At 40.8% G+C, this 18564-nt stretch overlaps 1 protein-coding gene and 1 pseudogene across 2 annotated transcripts in view; one reads left to right on the top strand and one right to left on the bottom strand.

Moving 5' to 3' along the window:
• ptar1 (protein prenyltransferase alpha subunit repeat containing 1) overlaps positions 1 to 18564 on the bottom strand; it is a 92994-nt gene that overhangs the window by 43868 nt on the left and 30562 nt on the right. The window contains exon 4 of one of the 2 annotated variants that reach the window (XM_086075129.1): positions 5069 to 5173. The exons of the other annotated variant lie outside the window; for it this stretch is intronic. Within the exon in view, the coding sequence (XP_085931255.1) occupies positions 5069 to 5173 (105 nt within the window). The remainder of the gene's footprint in view (positions 1 to 5068; positions 5174 to 18564) is intronic. 2 annotated transcript variants of the gene reach the window in all.
• Positions 6465 to 14394, top strand: LOC147174828 (heat shock 70 kDa protein 1-like; annotated as a pseudogene).

The following is an 18564-nucleotide window of genomic DNA, read 5'->3' as shown; positions in this document are numbered from 1 at the left end:
CGATTTTTGAGAAAATTTAAGACTTTAAAGTGCGCCTTATAGTCGTGAAAATACAGTAATTTTGAGTTGTTTTGAGGCAAGCCTACACAAGTTCTTTCACCACACACCCCTGTCAAAACTAGCTTGCACCCCACAAGCCATACTGCACACGTTGCACCCCAACTTCAAATTTTTGCTAACATAAATAATATATATTATTATAAATTCAGTTTGTTCCAAAAGGAACTTACATAATTATTTCAAATAATTGCATGTGTTAAGAAAATGGAGGGATGGATGGATGTCTTAATGTTTTCAAATGTTTAAACATTTTCTTGTTTTGAACAAAAAAAATAATCGTCTAGAATAATCGTGATTTCAATTATTACCAAAAATAATCGTGATTATTATTTTATCCATAATCGAGCAGCCCTAAGGCGGATGCACCAGAGAGTGGCTCAGTTTTCTGGACTGAAAGTTGATGACAAGCTTGCACTCCGTGGGAAGTGAGCCGAACCCCGCGGGCTCTTTCCAGCACTTGACCTAACAGGTAGATGTGAGTCTTCCCGCCGCTCTGAGTTCCAGCCCGAGTCTCTCTTGCCCGTTCAGACCTCCACGGTTCTCTTGGGTTATTCTTTTTTTTCCTCAAAGTTTGTCTTCCTGATTTTTGGTTTTACAAATACACCTCACACTTACACACTACATCCATAATCCATATCTTTCATTTTAACCGGACCCGGGCATTAGGGGGCTGAGCCCGCCCTGGCAGTCAGCTATGCCCGCCCTGGGTTGGAAGCTGTTTTGAGAGACCTCGCCAATCTGTTCTTTCTATTAGTCAAGTAAACTTGCATTGCTTTTGCTTTAAGTAAAGCATGGCTTGCCAAGGAACCATATACTTCCTTTCAAGTTTGGCCTTGATTGACAGGTAAAGATAGCCAATGACAATCAGGATGGAGGCTGTGGGGCGGTCAGACGCATGTCCTTTGACACACAAATCTATTTCCGGGTTAGTCCGGCGCGCACTCACCCGTCGGCCGAATGACCGTTCACGTCATTTATTTAGCAAGCTGCCTCTCCCGCTGCCTTTTTGTGGATTAAAAAAAAGTGATGCAAAACGACGTATTGTAAAGGAAACCACCAAACGTCAAACCTTGATCCAGGCTTACAGGCTTATGTTACTGGATAAAAATATGTATCACATTGCAGTAGAGTGTGAGTTGAATTCTGTTTTTTATTGCCAAGCTTGTTAATGTTGATGACTGTCACCAAGTTCTAATAAACAATGCACTTTACACATTATCTTTTTAGATTGATATTTTGCTTAGTTTTCACTGAACCCATATAATATTATTCTTGTGTCATTATCAGTCTTTCAGTAGAGGCAAGTGAAATGAAATAACACAAAATAAAATAAGTAGGTAAGTAAACAAGTAAATAAAAATAATATTAATGCATTAATCGCAAGAAATAAGGAAGTGAATACTTGTAAGTAAATGAGTATAAATAAAATAACAAATTGCAGCATGCAGATGCCATAAAACACAGAAACTCTCATGCTGAGTCAAAGACCAAAGAATAGAGATGTTTGACAAAAACCACAAGATATAAAATTTTGTCCGTATCGTACAGCCTTAAATCCAACCAGCGGAGGAAGGCAACTGCTCGCCACTCGCAGGTAAAAGGGGCTGGGTCACAGACACAGTCATATTCCTTCAGACATAGTTGTCAACAGAAATGGTGCCGGGTTTGTTGCTAGTGAACTTTTGAGTTGAATAAATGCACACAGAACTACACTATTGTTTTTAGTTTGTATTTTGGATTGCATGATGAACTGCCGCTTTTAACTCTTTGACTGCCATAAACGTTATAAAACGTTTAGCATAAACCTAGGGAAGGGCGCCGAGGACGTTAAAAGACGTCCCCTATGTTTTTTGTTTTTTGTTTGAAAACGGGTGCAGGAAAGCCTTGGGCAGCTGTGCTGAAAGTATCAGGCAGATCTGATTAGTAAAAGACTCGTTTTGGCCCCTAGAGGGCAGCGATGACTCTCTTTGCACAAGGTTGGATGGGCCGCCCACCGTGGGCGTCAGTAGAAGACGTGAGGCGGAGCTAGAGTGTTGAGGAGACAATGGCTGATCCAAGCCACAATGGCTTGACCAAGCAACCGGTTGCAAGCAGCTCACGCTTGAGCATTTTTTTCAAAGACGGAAAGCATCAATCAATACTAAAAAGCGCATTGATGTCGACGATGATGATGACTCCGAGCTTGACGCCAAAGTTGGAAGCCTTGACGCGACTATTATGATCACGTAGTAAGCCTCACCGGCTAAGCGCGGCTAGCGCTGCTAAGGCCGGAAAACGCGCACAATAGCCGACCGGGTACTTCTACACAATCGGACATTCGATCGGGCGATGGAGAGTTGGCATCGACCAATGCAGATTGATGATGATGATGATGATGACTCCGAGCTTGACGCCAAAGTTGGAAGCCTTGACGCGACTGCTATGATCACGTAGTAAGCCTCACCGGCTAAGCGCGGTAACGCCGGAGCTGCACAAGCGGACATTCGATCGGACAATGAAGAGTACCCCGAGTCCAATGCATATTCATCGGAGGAGCGGGTACAGTCTGATCACGGAGAAGACACTGGTTCTGGACTACGATGCCACCATGAATGGAGTGGATAAGATGGATCAGAACATCTCCTACCACCCGGTATAGCAACTGAAGGACACGAGGAAGCGAGACGTAACGAAACCGTAGCATGATCCTGATATTAGACTTGATGGCAACACACACTGCAGTATATACTTGCTATTCCCCGGAAAAAAACGTCCGGCAAGAAAGTGGAGCACGCGAAGAGGCAATCTGTTGTGCAAATGCGGTTGCGTCTCCTTGCACACAGGAGAGTGTTACACAAAGAAAAACTGTCGTTGAAACATCCACATATTTGTAAATAGCACCACAGTTGCACACATTTGTAAATAGTTTGCCAAATTGTTGTCAAATTGTTACACTGTTGAATGTAAATAAACGTATTTTGCTATCAAAAAACACTTTTTCATTCTTGGTGGTAGTGTTTTATAGAAGTAAAGCACTATTTAGGTGTTTGTGGCATCATTCATGGACAAAAAGAAGTGTCAAATTCACTAGAATGCATGAAATAATATCGTTTCACTAAAAGCTTGATTTCTCCGTATTTTGGTCCAAAACAGGCGAAATTGGGTCAAACTAACCATTTTCTATTGTTGATTACTAAAGAACGGAATAAGGTAGAAACAAACTTTTTTTTTCTGATGAAAGATGAAAGTCCAATCTTTCATTTGGTAGTACGTGTGTTTCCATAGTCCAAACAGAACATTTTCTGTGGACCTTGAAAGATCAGTCAAAATGCTTAAATCGGCTGGCACTGACGGCATCCCTTTTCTGAAAACGTCTGGCAGTCAAAGAGTTAAGTGACAGAAAATATTTCTGAGCACTTTTGCAGTTGTCACAACGCCACTATTCAGCCTGAAGAACATTAGATTTATGTTGAAGAAGTGTGCCCCCTGCAAAAAATGTAATGCCCCCCTGTAATTTCTTTCTGCAGCCGGGTCTGATCTTAACTCTTTTGCTCCCAAAAACATATAAAAAAGTTATATTTTAAATATTACCATTTTTTATGCTAGAGCATACAGAAGGCTTTGATGCAGTCTCTGAACTGAAGAGAACGCTTAAAGCCATGGTAATTATTACAAAAACAGCCAGCAGATGGGAGCAGAGTATTAGAGATCAACCAGGGCCATGTTGAAAAAAGGCTCTTTTCCACAGTGTTTTAAACAGATTTGTGAATAATAGCTCTATTCTAATGCTAATTGCTGCAAAACGGAAACATAAATATACTTATATCATATATATACTATATTCTGATGAAAGAATAGACTAATATTTATTTTGGTAGGTTCCATGTTTTTATAGCAATAGAACACAATATTCTGTGGGCCTTGCAAAAATCAGTCAGAACCCAGTAAAACAGCCGGGAGCGAAGGGGGTTGCTTCAGAGAAAATGGCTGGGAGTGAATATCTAAGTTTACATGCAGGCAATAACCGTATTAAAACCCAAATATTAGCAATATTCGGGTTTTGTAAGGCCATGTAAACACGCACAATTATTATTATATTATTATAGTATTTAAAAACCAGAATAAGACCCCTGGGTTACTCCTTTTATAACCGGAATTCTTGCTCACATAAACCCATTCGGAATATCTCGATCGATCGGGGCAATGTTTTTCGCTGTTGTCGTTGTCAACAAACATGACGCTTGCAGCAAAGAACCGACTACTTTATTTAGCGTGGTAAATGACATAAATATAATGTATTTTATCGAACGTAGAGTAAGTTAAAAGCGGAAATTACATTGTTCGTGCGTCGTGGTCCGAATGGATTATTTCAATCGAGCACAAATGAGCACGTAAACGGGAGTAATTCTTTCCGCCACGCATGTAAACGTGTTACCTCAATTGTTTCAGAAATCGGAATTCTGTCCTTAACCCGAATATTGACTGCATATAAACGTAGTCAATGAGTTAATTATGTTTCATGTTTCTCTTAATTTGTTTAATTTTTTGTATTTATTTTCATTGGATTTGGTCTAGTTTAGTCACTGCATCGAAATTGTATGAATAAATTATTCTCAAATGTACCAAATCCAGCCTGTTTTTGTGTGAGCCTGAGTGAATTATTAATCTTTCAATTAAGTAAATGAATCACAGAATTGTAAATGTAGCTCCTTCATTTTTATGACTGATTACTGAGGTTTGTTGTGTTTTCTTCTCCCAATTGATTAAACATATGTGGTGCCCCTACAGGTGACCAAGAGAAGTATACATCTACTCAAGTCGTGTTGTTTTGTTTTTAATTTTGCTCGTCAACCACTGAGACCACTTATCACTACAATGCTATATTTTACATCTTACTTTTATTTTACGAACACTGCACGGGCCAGTCAGAGCCTGTGAAAGCTACAAATGTGTCCCGCGTGCTGTATTTTGCATAGTTCTATGTTAGAATAATTATATGTCGTAGTCACATGAGAAATGATAGTCTTACCGATGTATCCACGTCTCCGGGCTCTTGGGGAATTTAGTGAGTGCCAACTTGCCTAGGTAGAGGTCCTTTTCTGCAGTAAGAACTCCACACTGAATCAACTCCTTCCTATAAGTCATATATCACAATAAACACAACATACAGTACACTTTTCACATAAAATCAATTGCTGTATATAGTAACATGCAAGTAGACCTGTTAAATCTCCTGATAATAATGACTATGGTGGACTGAAGCATAACAGTCACAATCATGGAATTATGCCCACAAAAAAAAAAACTAGACAAAGTGCAATTACTGCAAAAATTGTGTGGGAATGCTGAACGCTGAATGCTAAGATCTAATCTTAGCGTTCAACTATAGCATTTAGCGTGCATGCATGCAAAATGTTTATGATGTAAATTGAAAGATACATTATATGAAAATTATTAATTATTAAATTATTATTAAATTATTAATTGGAATGATAAATCAAAAAAAGAAAAGTTGAACTGCATTCGCTTTAAGGAGCTTCAAGCAGGAATTGAACCGGCAATCTTCCACATCCCAGTCATGTGCTTTAAGCACTGCACTATTGTGAACATGGAATGTAACATGGAGTAATAGAGTGTAATGCAAAGCTGAAAATATGGATTTATATAGAAAACATTTTTTAATGTCAAATGATATTTATAAAATGGATGTTAAATTATTGGACAATGACTATTTCAGAAAATGAATTTTTTATAAAAAGTGATCCAAGTGGGAATCGAATACTGAACTTCCCTGCGGAGGCCGCGAATAGTTTAGCTCATCGGGCCTTAACTTTTTCCCCATTCACTTTTAATGGTAGTGCTTACTTCAATTCCGACGCAATATATTATTGGCCACTGCTTGGCAGGGGCGCTGCAGGCACGTTTTGGTCAGGGTCAAAGTTAAAAGGATCGGGACGCGGTCGATTTGAAAAAAAGCTATCTGCATTCGTTTACATCGCGATGTCACTTCTTACAAGCTGTGCAGCAATGTTTGGACTTTTCTACTTTAACATCTCATTAATAGTACATCAGAGGGACAGCACATGTTAGAGGCTTTGGTGATAAAGTCAGAGAGGCCAGACTGAGATGGTTTGGACATGTGAGTATATTGGCAGAAGGATGCTGAGTTTCCAAATGCCAGGCATAAGGTCTCAAGGAAGACCAAAGAGGAGATTTATGGATGTAGTTAAAGAGGACGGGGGACCAGACTGTTGAGAGAAGAAGTGCAACAGAGGATGCCCTATCGCGAGATGATGTGACAATCGCGAGACCGGGAATACCCAACATGGCGGCGCCCTGCTGCTAAGATAGAACTAGCTCTATTATGTTAAACCAAATCCGAATTTAACCACCGTATAACTTGGCTTTTCTCTTCTCTCTGCGCGATGGAGGATCCTTCCTACGAAAAACCTTGTAAGAAGAGAAAAAATGACTCAGCGACAAACACAGATGATCTAGCTACTACGGACGTTTCAGTCAGTATGCTGGACTCCATAAACAAATCACTAGATATCTTCTGCCTCATCCGCTAGGACGTCAAAGTATTAAAGGTGAGTTATGAATTCATCGGCCAACAGGTAAGTGACCTCCAACGAGATAATGCCGAGTTGCACTCTTCACTCGTGGCTGTTTCAGCCGAGTTGGAAACGATTAAAAAGGAGAATAAAACGCTAAAAGAAACGGTTTTGGATCTCCAATCCCGTAGCATGCGGGATAATTTAATATTTTCAATTCCTCAGGAGACGGTAAATAATATCTATTTTTTCACCGTGTACATCGACTTGGAGCCCATAGGGGCAAACAAACCCCGTCCTATTATCGCTAAGTTTGAGCATTTTAAACAAAAATAATTTGTTAAAAGTAAAAGACGGGAGCTAAAAGGGACCTCTTTCGGAATGAATGACCAATTCCCAAGAGAGATTAATGAGCAGCGAAAGGTACTGTTTCCTATAATGAGACAAAATAGGCAGGAGGGTAAACGGACTACGATAGTCGTTGATGAGCTATACATCGATGGCCAACTATTCCGGAACCCCAACTCCACTCCCTGGCTGTTCAAATTGGCATTGGTGGAACTAAACTTTGTTTGATTATTAGATGTATGCAAACTGTATATGTGGTTATAAAACCTAAAATATGAATACTCATTATGCATAGGCTATATTACAAATATAATATTAATACATAACTATATCTAAAATATATTTAAACAAAAAATCTCGCTTAGGTTACCAGTTACTGGTGTATTGTTACAAGCTTAATCCCCCACTAATTTCCTTCACTTCCACCTCCCTCCCCGTTTTTTCACTGTTATATTCACTTACATGTTACGCCTTATTTCACACAAATCGCATAAACCACCTAACCACTTTGATTCTATCCTATAACATGCCAATATTAACAAGTAGCCTATACAGATATATACACAGGACTGAGTTTATACTATTTGTATGCATAAATTAGTTCTGGTTTCCTGGAATGTTTGTGGTGCTCGCTCACAGGAAAAACTAATACAAATTTTAGACCATCTCTTAAAATTTAAAGCAGATATTTGTCTCCTACAAGAAACCAACCAACAAAAATCTGAAGAAAAATTACTTATTGACAAGAATTTTAGTGAAGTGTACTCTGCCCCTAATAACAGTAGACAAAGAGGAGTCTGTATTCTCATACATAAGAATGTATTCTTTACTCTAAATAATACAGTAACAGACCTAATAAAATATATACATTTGGTAATTTAAAAGCTCCTAATAATGATGATCCGGCCTTTTTCCATGAATTTTTCTCTCAGCTGTTTGAATTAGCAGCGAACTCTACTATTATTATTGGAGGAGACTTTAACACAGTCTTAAATCCATTAATAGATCGTTCTAATAATACAACATGTATAAGGCGATTACAATCTACTTAAGTAATAGGGGAATATATGGATGATTTTGGCCTCGTCGACAGCTGGAGACTTAAAAACCCAAATAAGAAGGAAGTTACCTTATTTTCCGCTGTGCACCGGTCTTTTTCAAGAATTTATTTTTTTCTTACAAATAACTATATTGCTGATAAAACTGTTACAAAAATACATCCTATTTAGCGACCATGCACCAGTCTCCCTTTCCCTACAAGTTGATTATACCTTTAAACCACCCCCGACATGGCGTTTTAACATCTCACTGCTAAACGACGCAGAGTTTGACAAAATTATAAGAAAAGAGTGGGCAGACTTTTTGGAAATAAATGACTCTCCAGACTTATCTCCATCTCTTCTCTGGGAAAGCAGTAATTAGAGGTAAAATTATATCATATTCATCTTATAAAAAGAAACAGGATAAAAAATTTGAAAAAGACTTGGAAGATAAAATTGAACAACTGACGGATGAGTACGCAAGAAACCCAAATGACCAAATATGGACTGACTTACAAAATACAAAAATAGTTAGACGATATGCTATCTAAAAAGACAGAGTTTATAATACAACAACTTTGAATATAATAACAAATCAGGTAAATTTCTTGCAAACCAACTTCAACGCAATCGGGAAAAATCGCTTATAACAGCTATTAAAGGGACAACTGGTGAATGCACACAATCACCAGAAGAAATTAATCCAATTTGTTATAACTATTATCGCAACCTATACTCAGAAACTAACAAGCCTAACCCTGAGCATATTGAGGCATTCCTCAGTAGCTTAAACTATACCTTAGTTAACTACTGAATATAAAGATATGTTAGATGCGTCACTTACTATAAACGAGTTGTACAGTGCTCTAAATAGTATGCCTAATGGCAGAGCACCTGGCCCGGATGGTTATCCGGCTATATTTTTTAAGCACTTCTGGTTAATGCTTGCTCCACTATTCTTAAGAGTAGTAAGATAAATTAAAACTAATGGTTACATACGCCCACACATGAATACAGCAGCAATTAAACTTTTATTAAAGCCAGAAAAAGACCCTACCCTTCCATCAAGTTACCGTCCGATTTCACTAATTAACAGTGATATTAAAATGATTGCCAAGGCCTTCGCATCGAGACTCGAAACAGTAATCTGGACAATCATTCATAGCGACCAAACAGGCTTTATTAAAGGTTGTCACTCTACGAATAATATTAGGTGGCTCTTTAACCTTATTAGCATGTGTAATCTGGACAATCATTCATAGCGACCAAACAGGCTTTATTAAAGGTTGTCACTCTACTAATAATATTAGGTGGCTCTAACCTTATTAGCATGTCACAGCGGCATGATAAAAAGGCAGTTATTATATCGTTGGATGCAGAAAAAGCCTTCGACAAAGTTAACTGGTCCTTCTTTTATTTATTTTATTTTATTTTATTTGTATTAACTCTTTGACTGCCAGACGTTTTCAGAAAAGGGATGCTGTGGGTGCCAGCCGAATTAAGCATTTTGACTGATCTTTCAAGGTCCACAGAAAATTTTCTGTTTGGACTATGGAAACACACATACTACCAAATGAAAGATTGAACTCTCATCTTTCATCAGAAAAAAAAGTTTGTTTCTACCTTATTCCGTTCTTCAGTAATCAACAATAGAAAATGGTTAGTTTCACCCAAATGCGCTTGTTTTGGACCAAAATACGGAGAAATCAAGCTTTTAGTGAAACGATGCAATTTCATTTCATTCAACACTACCACCAACAATGAAAAAGTGTTTTTTGATAGCAAAATATGTTTATTTACATTCAACAGTTTAACAATTTGACAACAATTTGGCAAACTATTTACAAATGTGTGCAACTGTGGTACTATTTACAATTATGTGGATGTTTCAACTACAGTTTTTCTTTTTGTGTAACACTCCCCTGCGTGCAAGGAGACGCAACAGGATTTGCACAACATATTAGTTTCACTGCGATTGCCTCTTCGCGTGCAGACGCTACACTTTCTTGCCGACCGTTTTTTAGTGTGTGTTGCCATCAAGTCTACTATCAGGATCATGATACGGTTACGTTACGGTGGTGTTACGTCTGGCTTCCTCATGTCCTTCAGTTCCTATACCGGGTGGTAGATGTTCTGATCCATCTTATCCACTCCATTCATGGTGGCATCGTAGTCCAGAACCAGTGTCTTCTCCGTGATCAGACTGTACCCACTCCTCCGATGAATATGCATTGGACTCGGGGTACTCTTCATCGTCCGATTGAACGTCCGCCTGTGCTCCGCGTTTTCCGGCGTTAGCATCGCTAGCCGGTGAGGCTTTATGACGTGATCATAGTCGCGCATCAACGCTTCCAACTTCGGCGTCAACCTCGGGAGTCACCATCATCATCAATGTGCATTGGTCGATGCTTTTCGACTACTCTTCATCGTCCGATTGAACGTCCGCCTGTGCAGAAGTGCTCGGTTGTGCTCCGCGTTTTCCGGCGTTAGCATCGCTCGCCGGTGAGGCTTTATGACTTGAAGCCGCGCGTCAACGCTTCCAACTTTGGCGTCAAGCTCGGAGTCACCATCATCATCATCGTCGACATCAATGCGCTTTTTAGTATTGATCGATGCTTTCCGTCTTTGAAAAAAATGCTCAAGCGTGAGCTGCTTGCAACCGGTCGCCATTGTTGCTTCATCAGCCATTGTCCCCTCAACACTCTAGCGCCGCCTCACGTCTTCTACTGACGCCCACCCAATCTTGTCCAAAGAGTCATCGCTGCCAAAACGAGTCATTATACTAACTAGATCTGCTTGATACTTTCAGCACAGCTGGCCAAGGCTTTCCTCCACCCGTTTCCCCCCCCAAAAAAAAAAAAATAGTGAACGTCTTTTAACGTCTTTGGCGCCCCTCCGTAGGTTATACTAATTTATGTAAATACTGTATATATTTATGTATACACTGTATGTGCTTTCACATTGCATGCCATATTCTTGAAGTACTGTATTTGACTGCATTTATTGTTATCCGTTTTAAATATTGGTAATACAGTGGCACTCCTCCCATGACTCAATGTTTGCTTGAGTGTGTGTGTATGTCTCTGCTCTTCTCCATTACGCTCCCAATTAGTCGAATGTGTAATCAAATACTACAAACAGGGAACAAAATAATTCACACTAGACTTATTTTTTAAGGGAAGTGTCAAAAAATTTGTCACAACCTGTCGCTCTGTCAGTCATCTGGGCTTTTTCCATGCATAACTGTGATTTTCTACTGTGTGCCTGTTCATTGAATGCACCTCGAGTCCACTGCAGTGCCAGGAGTGATTGCTTTTTTTCCCCTCTGCTTCACCGCGAAAAAACATTTGCTCTTGTTACAAAACATCATGTCAGTTGGCTTGCCGTGGCTGTCGGCAATGTAAGAAAAAAAAGTTCCTTAGACACTTTGCGCGTCATGCTTCTCAACGAGGAGTGGACGGCCAGCGAGCGCTACACTTAATTAGCGCGAGAGCTTGCAGTCTACAATGCGTGAAGCCTTAATTAGCTAATTATGCTTCTCTACACGGAGTGCACGGCCAGCGAGCTCGTCAGTGTTCAGTGCGTCAAGCCATCTTCCTGAGCCCTCTCGCACACAAGCTGAAAGAGGCGTGCCGCTTAAGGCTTTTTCCGCATATCGGTACACAGGCGGCCATGCGTGTATGTGTACCCGCCTTTAAAATATAGTTGACGGGCTGTCTCGTATTAATTTTTTGAAGTACCGGTGCTACTTGAAATGCCCAAATTCTGTTGAGAACAATGAACCAAGAAAAGCTTTGTTGACAGCAATATAATTTCAGGATTGGAGATTGCTGCACTCAATTGCAGCACCTACATTGAAATTGCCTGACAAGTACACACAACTCAAGATGCCTGTCACCCGTGACACCATTCCACGGCAGGAAGATGTGAGGAGTGCGTGGCCAAACCTAAACTCTGCGGAAATCCCTGTCTTGATGCTGATGGGAAGGGGGTAGGGGCTTTCACAGGAATCGTCCTCTCAGCCAGCCCGCTTGTGGCTGTGTCTCCACTGCGGAGTACGACCGATTTCGCGACATCACGAGTTCCGATCGACACGTAAACGCCGTGCGACGATTCTCCCGTGACGTCGCCCAAGTACTGCGCGACTAAAATCACAAGGAAAGAGAAAAACTTGTGGCGGTTGCTGTTTTTTTTTTTTATGTACTTGCCGTGGATGGATGGTTTCAGTGAGAGGAGACGGCATCTCGATAAATAATTTGAAAAGGCCAACAGTAGAGTGGAACGAAAATAGGCACAGGATTATTACGAGAATTGTTTTGATGGAAGAGTCTTAAGCCGAGAATGCATCATCGTCACGCATGAAGGTAAGATCATTTTTTATACAAAATCATTTTTAGCCAATTAGCACGAAAGCTTGATCGGGAGTTTATTGGGCCGACGGAGTACCTACCCTTGAGTAGGACCTCCGCTCGTCCCCGTAAGTTCCTGTAAATGTGGCCCGGTTGGGAAGGCTCCTGCAGTGGAGATGCGCACATAAAGGGCTGGCCACGTAAATTTACCCCGAAGTTCCTGCGGTGGAAACGCGGCTATAGTCTCAAAAGTAATGGAACCATGGGAAGTGGTCAACAGTAATGGTGGAGGACCGTATGCCGTTATAATCCTACTGGGCTGGGTTATCAATGGATCACTGAGAGGAGGCAGCGGAACTAAGAGCAGACATCACACAATTACTGCCAATTGAATATCCATTGCTCACATCAAGGAATCAAAAGATCAATTGGAGTGGCCTACCAACTTTGTGGGGTCCACACCAGGGATATTATATATTGGGAATTTTTCATTTTAGTTAGTTTTGATTTCGTTTTGAGTTTTGGTTTTTAAATTTTGTTAGTTTTAATTTGTTTTCAAGGTGGTTCTGTTAGTTTTTATTAGTTTTTGTTATTTCATAAAAAAGTAGTTTTAGTTAGTTTTAGTATTAGCTTTTTTTAATGTGTTTTACATGTGCGCAATATTTATAAAACACCATGGGAGCAACATCATCTGAAGGTGCTTTTCTATTGGCTGCTGCTAGATGACGTCACTTGTGTGACACACTTTCATACGTCCTTATTCCGGTTAATATCTAAATTAATCTACTTAAAATCTAATTTAAAATCATCCCCAAAAGCTCATGCATTAAATTAATTACCAAAGACTAAAACGATGGACATTTTTACTATAATTATAGTTTTAGTTAGTTTTGTAAACATAAAATGTAGTTTCAATTAGTTTTCGTTGTTTAAAAAGCATTTTCGTTTTTTATTTTATTTCGTTAAAGGAATTGAATTTTTGTTTTTTCGTTAGTTTTAGTTAACTAAAATAACCTTGGTCCACACTCTTCAGTAGCGACAACCCAGAGCTCATAAGAGAGGCCACGTTGAATACTGCGATCATCAACAAAGCACTAATTGCAACATCTGTCAACCAGGAGGCACAGACTGCAATCTACATGGCGATTGGTACCGATCTGAGCACCAGATACTCCCGCCTGGGTGTTTTCCAGCATGGCAAAGTGGAGATCATTGCGAATGACCAGGGCAATAGGACCATGCCCATCTACGTGGCATTTACTGACACAGAGAGGCTCCTGTGTTGCTGGGATTAGAGGCCCCCCAAGAACCAGGTGGCCTCTAATCCCAGCAACACAGGAATGAATATCCTGAGAATCAGCAATGAGCCTACAGCAGCCATTATTGCCTATGGTCTGGACAAAAGCCAGTCAGGGGAGCACAACGTCCTCATCGTTGATGTGGGTGACGGCACCTTCAACGTGTCCATACTGGTCGTTGAGGGCGGCATTTTTTAGGACAAAGCCACCGCCAAAGACATGCATCTGGGCGGAGAGGACTTTGACAGCCACGTGGTGGAGCACTTTGTGGATGATTTCAAGAGGAATCACAAATGGGACATCAGCCAGAACAAGATGGCCTTGAGGATTCACGCCACTTGTGAGAACGCAAAGAAGAGGCTGTCCTTCAGCTCCCAAGTCAACATAGAGATCAACTCCCTCTTTGAGGACGTAGACTTCTTCACCGTAATCACCAGAGTTTGCTTTGAGGAGCTGTGCTCCGACCTATTAAGGTAACCTCTGGAGACAGTGGTGAAAGCCCTGAGGAATGCCAGTGTGGACAAGGGTCAGATCCATGATGTTGTCATGGTTGTCTCCATGTGGATCCCCAGAATCCAGAAGCTGCTGCAAGACTTCTCTAACAGCAAGGAGCTGAATAAGAGCATCGACCCAGACCAGGCGGTGGCTGATGGCGGCATACATAATAGGATTCACCAAAAATCATACACCCAGTGTTACAGGTGTTCAGGCTAATAGAGAGGTCATTAACATACAAATTAAAAATAATTGGAGAGAGAATACCACCTTGTCTGAACCCATTTCTAACCCAGAATGGGGCAGAGATACATTTTACACGCATTGACTGGTTGGCATACCAGTAGGATAGAATTCTCAAAATACATTTCGGAACACCTCTACTACTAATTTTGTCAAACAATAAAAAATGATTAACCCAGTAAAAAGCCTTTGAGGCATCAATAAAACTCATTAAAACTGAGGAATTCTAATATCTATACATTTTTACAATTTCCTTTAATGAATATATGGCCAAATCTGTGCCATGCTTAGCTTTAAAAGCAAATTGATTATCGGCAGAGGCAATAATCTCTACAATTCTGTTCAGCAAGATGCTCTTAAAAACTTGAGACAAGAAGCTGGCGAGGGCTATTGGTCTGTAGTTATCATAACAGCCAACTTTTCCTACTTTATCCTTAATCACCGGAACATAAATCATTGTATCTGGCAAAAAAAAATTGAATTAAGAAGACATTAAAGCAGATGGCAAGAAAGGGGGGGCAACCTCATGCCAGCATATTTAATGTTCTCAGCAGTGATGTAATCCAAACCACTTGCTTTGCCATGTGCTAACTTATTTACAGTGTAAGTCACCTCATGTGAATAAATTGCCTTTGTATCAAGACACACAACATTATCAGGAACATAAATATTATTTTTAACAATTAAATAAGGTACAATAATAGTGCTGCCTCCACATATCAGCAATATTGTCAGGCCCTGATACACCATCTACAGTGCATGGGGGCTTTATTCTGCTTTTGGTAAGACCCTTTACCTCCTCCCAAAAGTCAGTAGTGTTTTTACTTATTATCTTCTCGGCCATAGAATGTAGCCGCAAGGAGGCACAAGCCAGTGTCTTCTTTTGCTGGTTCCAAGCCCAGATAAATACAGAGGGTTTTGTCAGGAAGGGTATCCGACGTAAAACCTTGGCCAAATCAAATATATGACTTCCATACCGGATCGGTCGAGGCCGCCAACGGTGCTGTTGACCTACAGGGTGCCGGTGGAAAATGGACTACTGCTAGACGAAGAAGGAATGGAGGAAGGTGTGTTCGTAGGAAGAAAGAGAAGAGGAACACCAAGTAGGGACTTTGAATGTTGGAACAATGACAGGAAATGGTAGAGAGCTGGTTGACATGATGCAGAGGAGGAAGGTGGCCATACTATGTGTTCAGGAGACCAGGTGTAAAGGGAGCAAAGATAGAAGTTTAGGAGCAGGGTACAAGTTGTTCTATCATGGTGTAGATGGGAAGAGAAATGGAGTAGGAGTTATCGTGAAGGAGGAGTTTGTTAGGAACGTCCTGGAGGTAAAAAGAGTATCAGATAGAGTGATGAGCCTGAAGCTAGGAATCGAAGGTGTGATGATCAACGTTCTTAGTGGGTATGCGCCACAGGTAGGATGTGAGCTGGAGGAACCTTGATGAAATGATGCAGAGCATCCCTAGAAGTGAGAGTTGTCATTGGTGCAGACTTCAATGGACACAGTGGTGTAGGAAACAGAGGTGATGGGCAAGTTTGGTATCCAGGAGAGGAACGCAGAAGGACAAATGGTGGTTGACTTTGCAAAAAGAATGCAAATGGCTGTCGTGAATACTTTCGTCCAGAAGAGGCAGAGAATGATCTATACAGGTTGGCAAGGCAAAGAGCAGAGATGGGAAGGACGTGCAACAGGTTAGGGAAATAAAGGATAGGGATGGAAGTATGTTGACAGATACCAGTAGTGTGATGGGAAGATGGAAAGAGTACTTTGAAGAGTTGATGAATGAGGAAAATTAGATAGAACGAAGCGTAAAAGGTGACTGTTGTGGACCAGGAAGTAGCAAATATTAGTAAGGATGAAGTGAGAAGGGCATTGAAGAGGATGAAGAGTGGAAAGGCACTCGGTCCTGATGATAGACCTGTGGAGGTATGGAAGTGTCTAGGAGAGGTAGCAGTAGAATTTCTGACTGGGTTGTTCAACAGGATCTTAGATAGTGAGAAGATGCCTGAGGAATGGAGGAAAAGTGTGCTGGTGCCCATTTTTAAGAACAAGGGAGACGTAGAGTGGCAACTACAGAGGAATAAAGCTGATGAGCCACACAATGAAGCTATGGGAAAGAATAGTTGAAGCTAGACTAAGGGCAGAGGGGAACATTTGTGAGCAGCAGTATGGTTTCATGCGGAGAAGAAGAAAAAAAAAAAAAAGGAGTACCACAGATGCAGTATTTGCTTTGAGGATATTGATAGAGAAGTACAGAGAAGGTCAGAAGGAGCTGCATTGTGTCTTTGTAGATCTGGAGAAAGCTTATGACAGGGTGCCCAGAGAGGAACTGTGGTTTTGTATGAGGAAGTCTGGAGTGGCGGAGAAGTATGTTCAAGTGGTGCAGGACATGTATGAGGACTGCAAGACAGTGGTGAGGTGTGACGGAGGAGTTCAAAGTGGAGGTAAGACTACATCAGGGATCAGCTCTGAGCCCCTTCTTGTTCGCTATGGTAATGGACAGGATGACAGACGAGGTAAGACAGGAATCTCCATGGGCTATGATGTTTGCAGATGACATTGTGATCTGTAGTGAGGGCAGGGAAGAGGTGGAGGAGAAGCGGCATGGAGGTTTGCCCTGGAAAGGAGGGGAATGAAGGTTAGCCGTAGTAAGACGGAGTATGTGTGTGTGTGAATGGGAGGGACCCAAGTGGAAGAGTGAGGTTACAGGGAGAAGAGACCAAGAAGGTGGAGGAGTTTAAGTATTTAGGGTCAACAGTCCAGAGCGATGGTGAGTGTGGAAAAGAAGGCGAAGCTCTCGACGACTTACCGGTCGATCTACGTTCCTACCCTCACCTATGGTCACGAGCTGTGGGTCGTGACCGAAAGAACAAGATCCCGGATGCAAACGGCCGAAATGAGTGTCCTGAAATTAAAATGCATTTCTTGATATGATAGTCAGTTGGTATCACTTAGCATAACGGCCAAGGATATATTTGCAATGTACAGTTGGAGGTGAGGTTTGAACCCACGGCCACCTGGTTACTGGACAATGCACCACTAAGCAGTATCAGCCAGCTGGTAATGATGATAAGTTGTATGTATGGAAGTGGGCGTGGAAAGTGGGACTTGTTAAAGTTGATATTTAACGTTAATTATGCGAATACTGTAAGTAATGTGGAATCAGATGATAAATACCAAATGTCTGCAGCGCATTTAAAAAAAAAATCCTAACCTGAGCTGTATTTACTGTTGTATATTATCTTCCTATAAATACATTTAAAACTTTATTTAGCACATGGTTAACAGAGTGGGAAAGGAAAATGTGACATAAATAAATAAATAAATAAATGCAAAGGGAACACCCATGTCGTGTCGTGGAGCGCCTCCGTCCAAAATTAATTGGCAACAAAAGGCTACGGTGACGCGGGGCGTACCACGTGAACAACAGGACACCATTCCCACTTTCCTTACAGTTTCAATAGCCGTTTGGGTGCATACTCAATTGTTCTACTGTAGTTTGAAGCATACATAGATTACACAAACTCTCACACTCAGCACTGCCGAGACTGCAGGCGACACGCAAACCGCTCCATTCAGGACGTATGGTCGTAGTTTACTAGCCCCTTAAATGAGGCTCTTCACGCGTTTCAGAAATTTTCATGTTTTAATAAATGACACGTTTTCCATTATTTTTGAGTGGACGATGCAGGCCCATGTTTATACAAATTGTTTTGAGACTCAATTATGCTTAAAATAACCTGTGTGATTAAGAACAAGTAACAAACTAGGGCTGATTCTAATCGTGTCACAAATCTGATATACAAGTGGTTAGATTTTTTTGCAACATACATACCTGATGTAATTTATGATCTCAGGTTTTGATTGTGTGATACTGGTTTGGCCGCCATGTGCATGTCTGATGTTGCCAAGGGCCTATATAAATGGAAATCGACTAACAGTTAGGTTTACATTTCATAGCCAATTTTGTCCTGATGGGCTTTGCTTTAATTTGATTGTTCATGGTTCTGACAACATGATGAGGACTAATCTTTGAGTAGCACTCACAGATATAGCTTTTAAGAGAACATTTACAAATGCATTTTCACCAATGAAATGTGCATGTAAGGCTTCTTGCAGACCTATTGGTACAACTATATGCCCCACATGGTGGCATTTTCCCCGTAGAGACAGTGAATAACATGAAAACGCCGCAGG

The sequence above is a fragment of the Leptonotus elevatus genome, chromosome 5 (assembly GCF_054856555.1).
Source record: "Leptonotus elevatus isolate MCC_2025b chromosome 5, RoL_Lele_1.0, whole genome shotgun sequence".
NCBI lineage: Eukaryota > Metazoa > Chordata > Actinopteri > Syngnathiformes > Syngnathidae > Leptonotus > Leptonotus elevatus.
The sequence above is the reverse complement of the archived record's forward strand: the minus strand, read 5'-3'. Positions and strand labels throughout refer to the sequence as shown.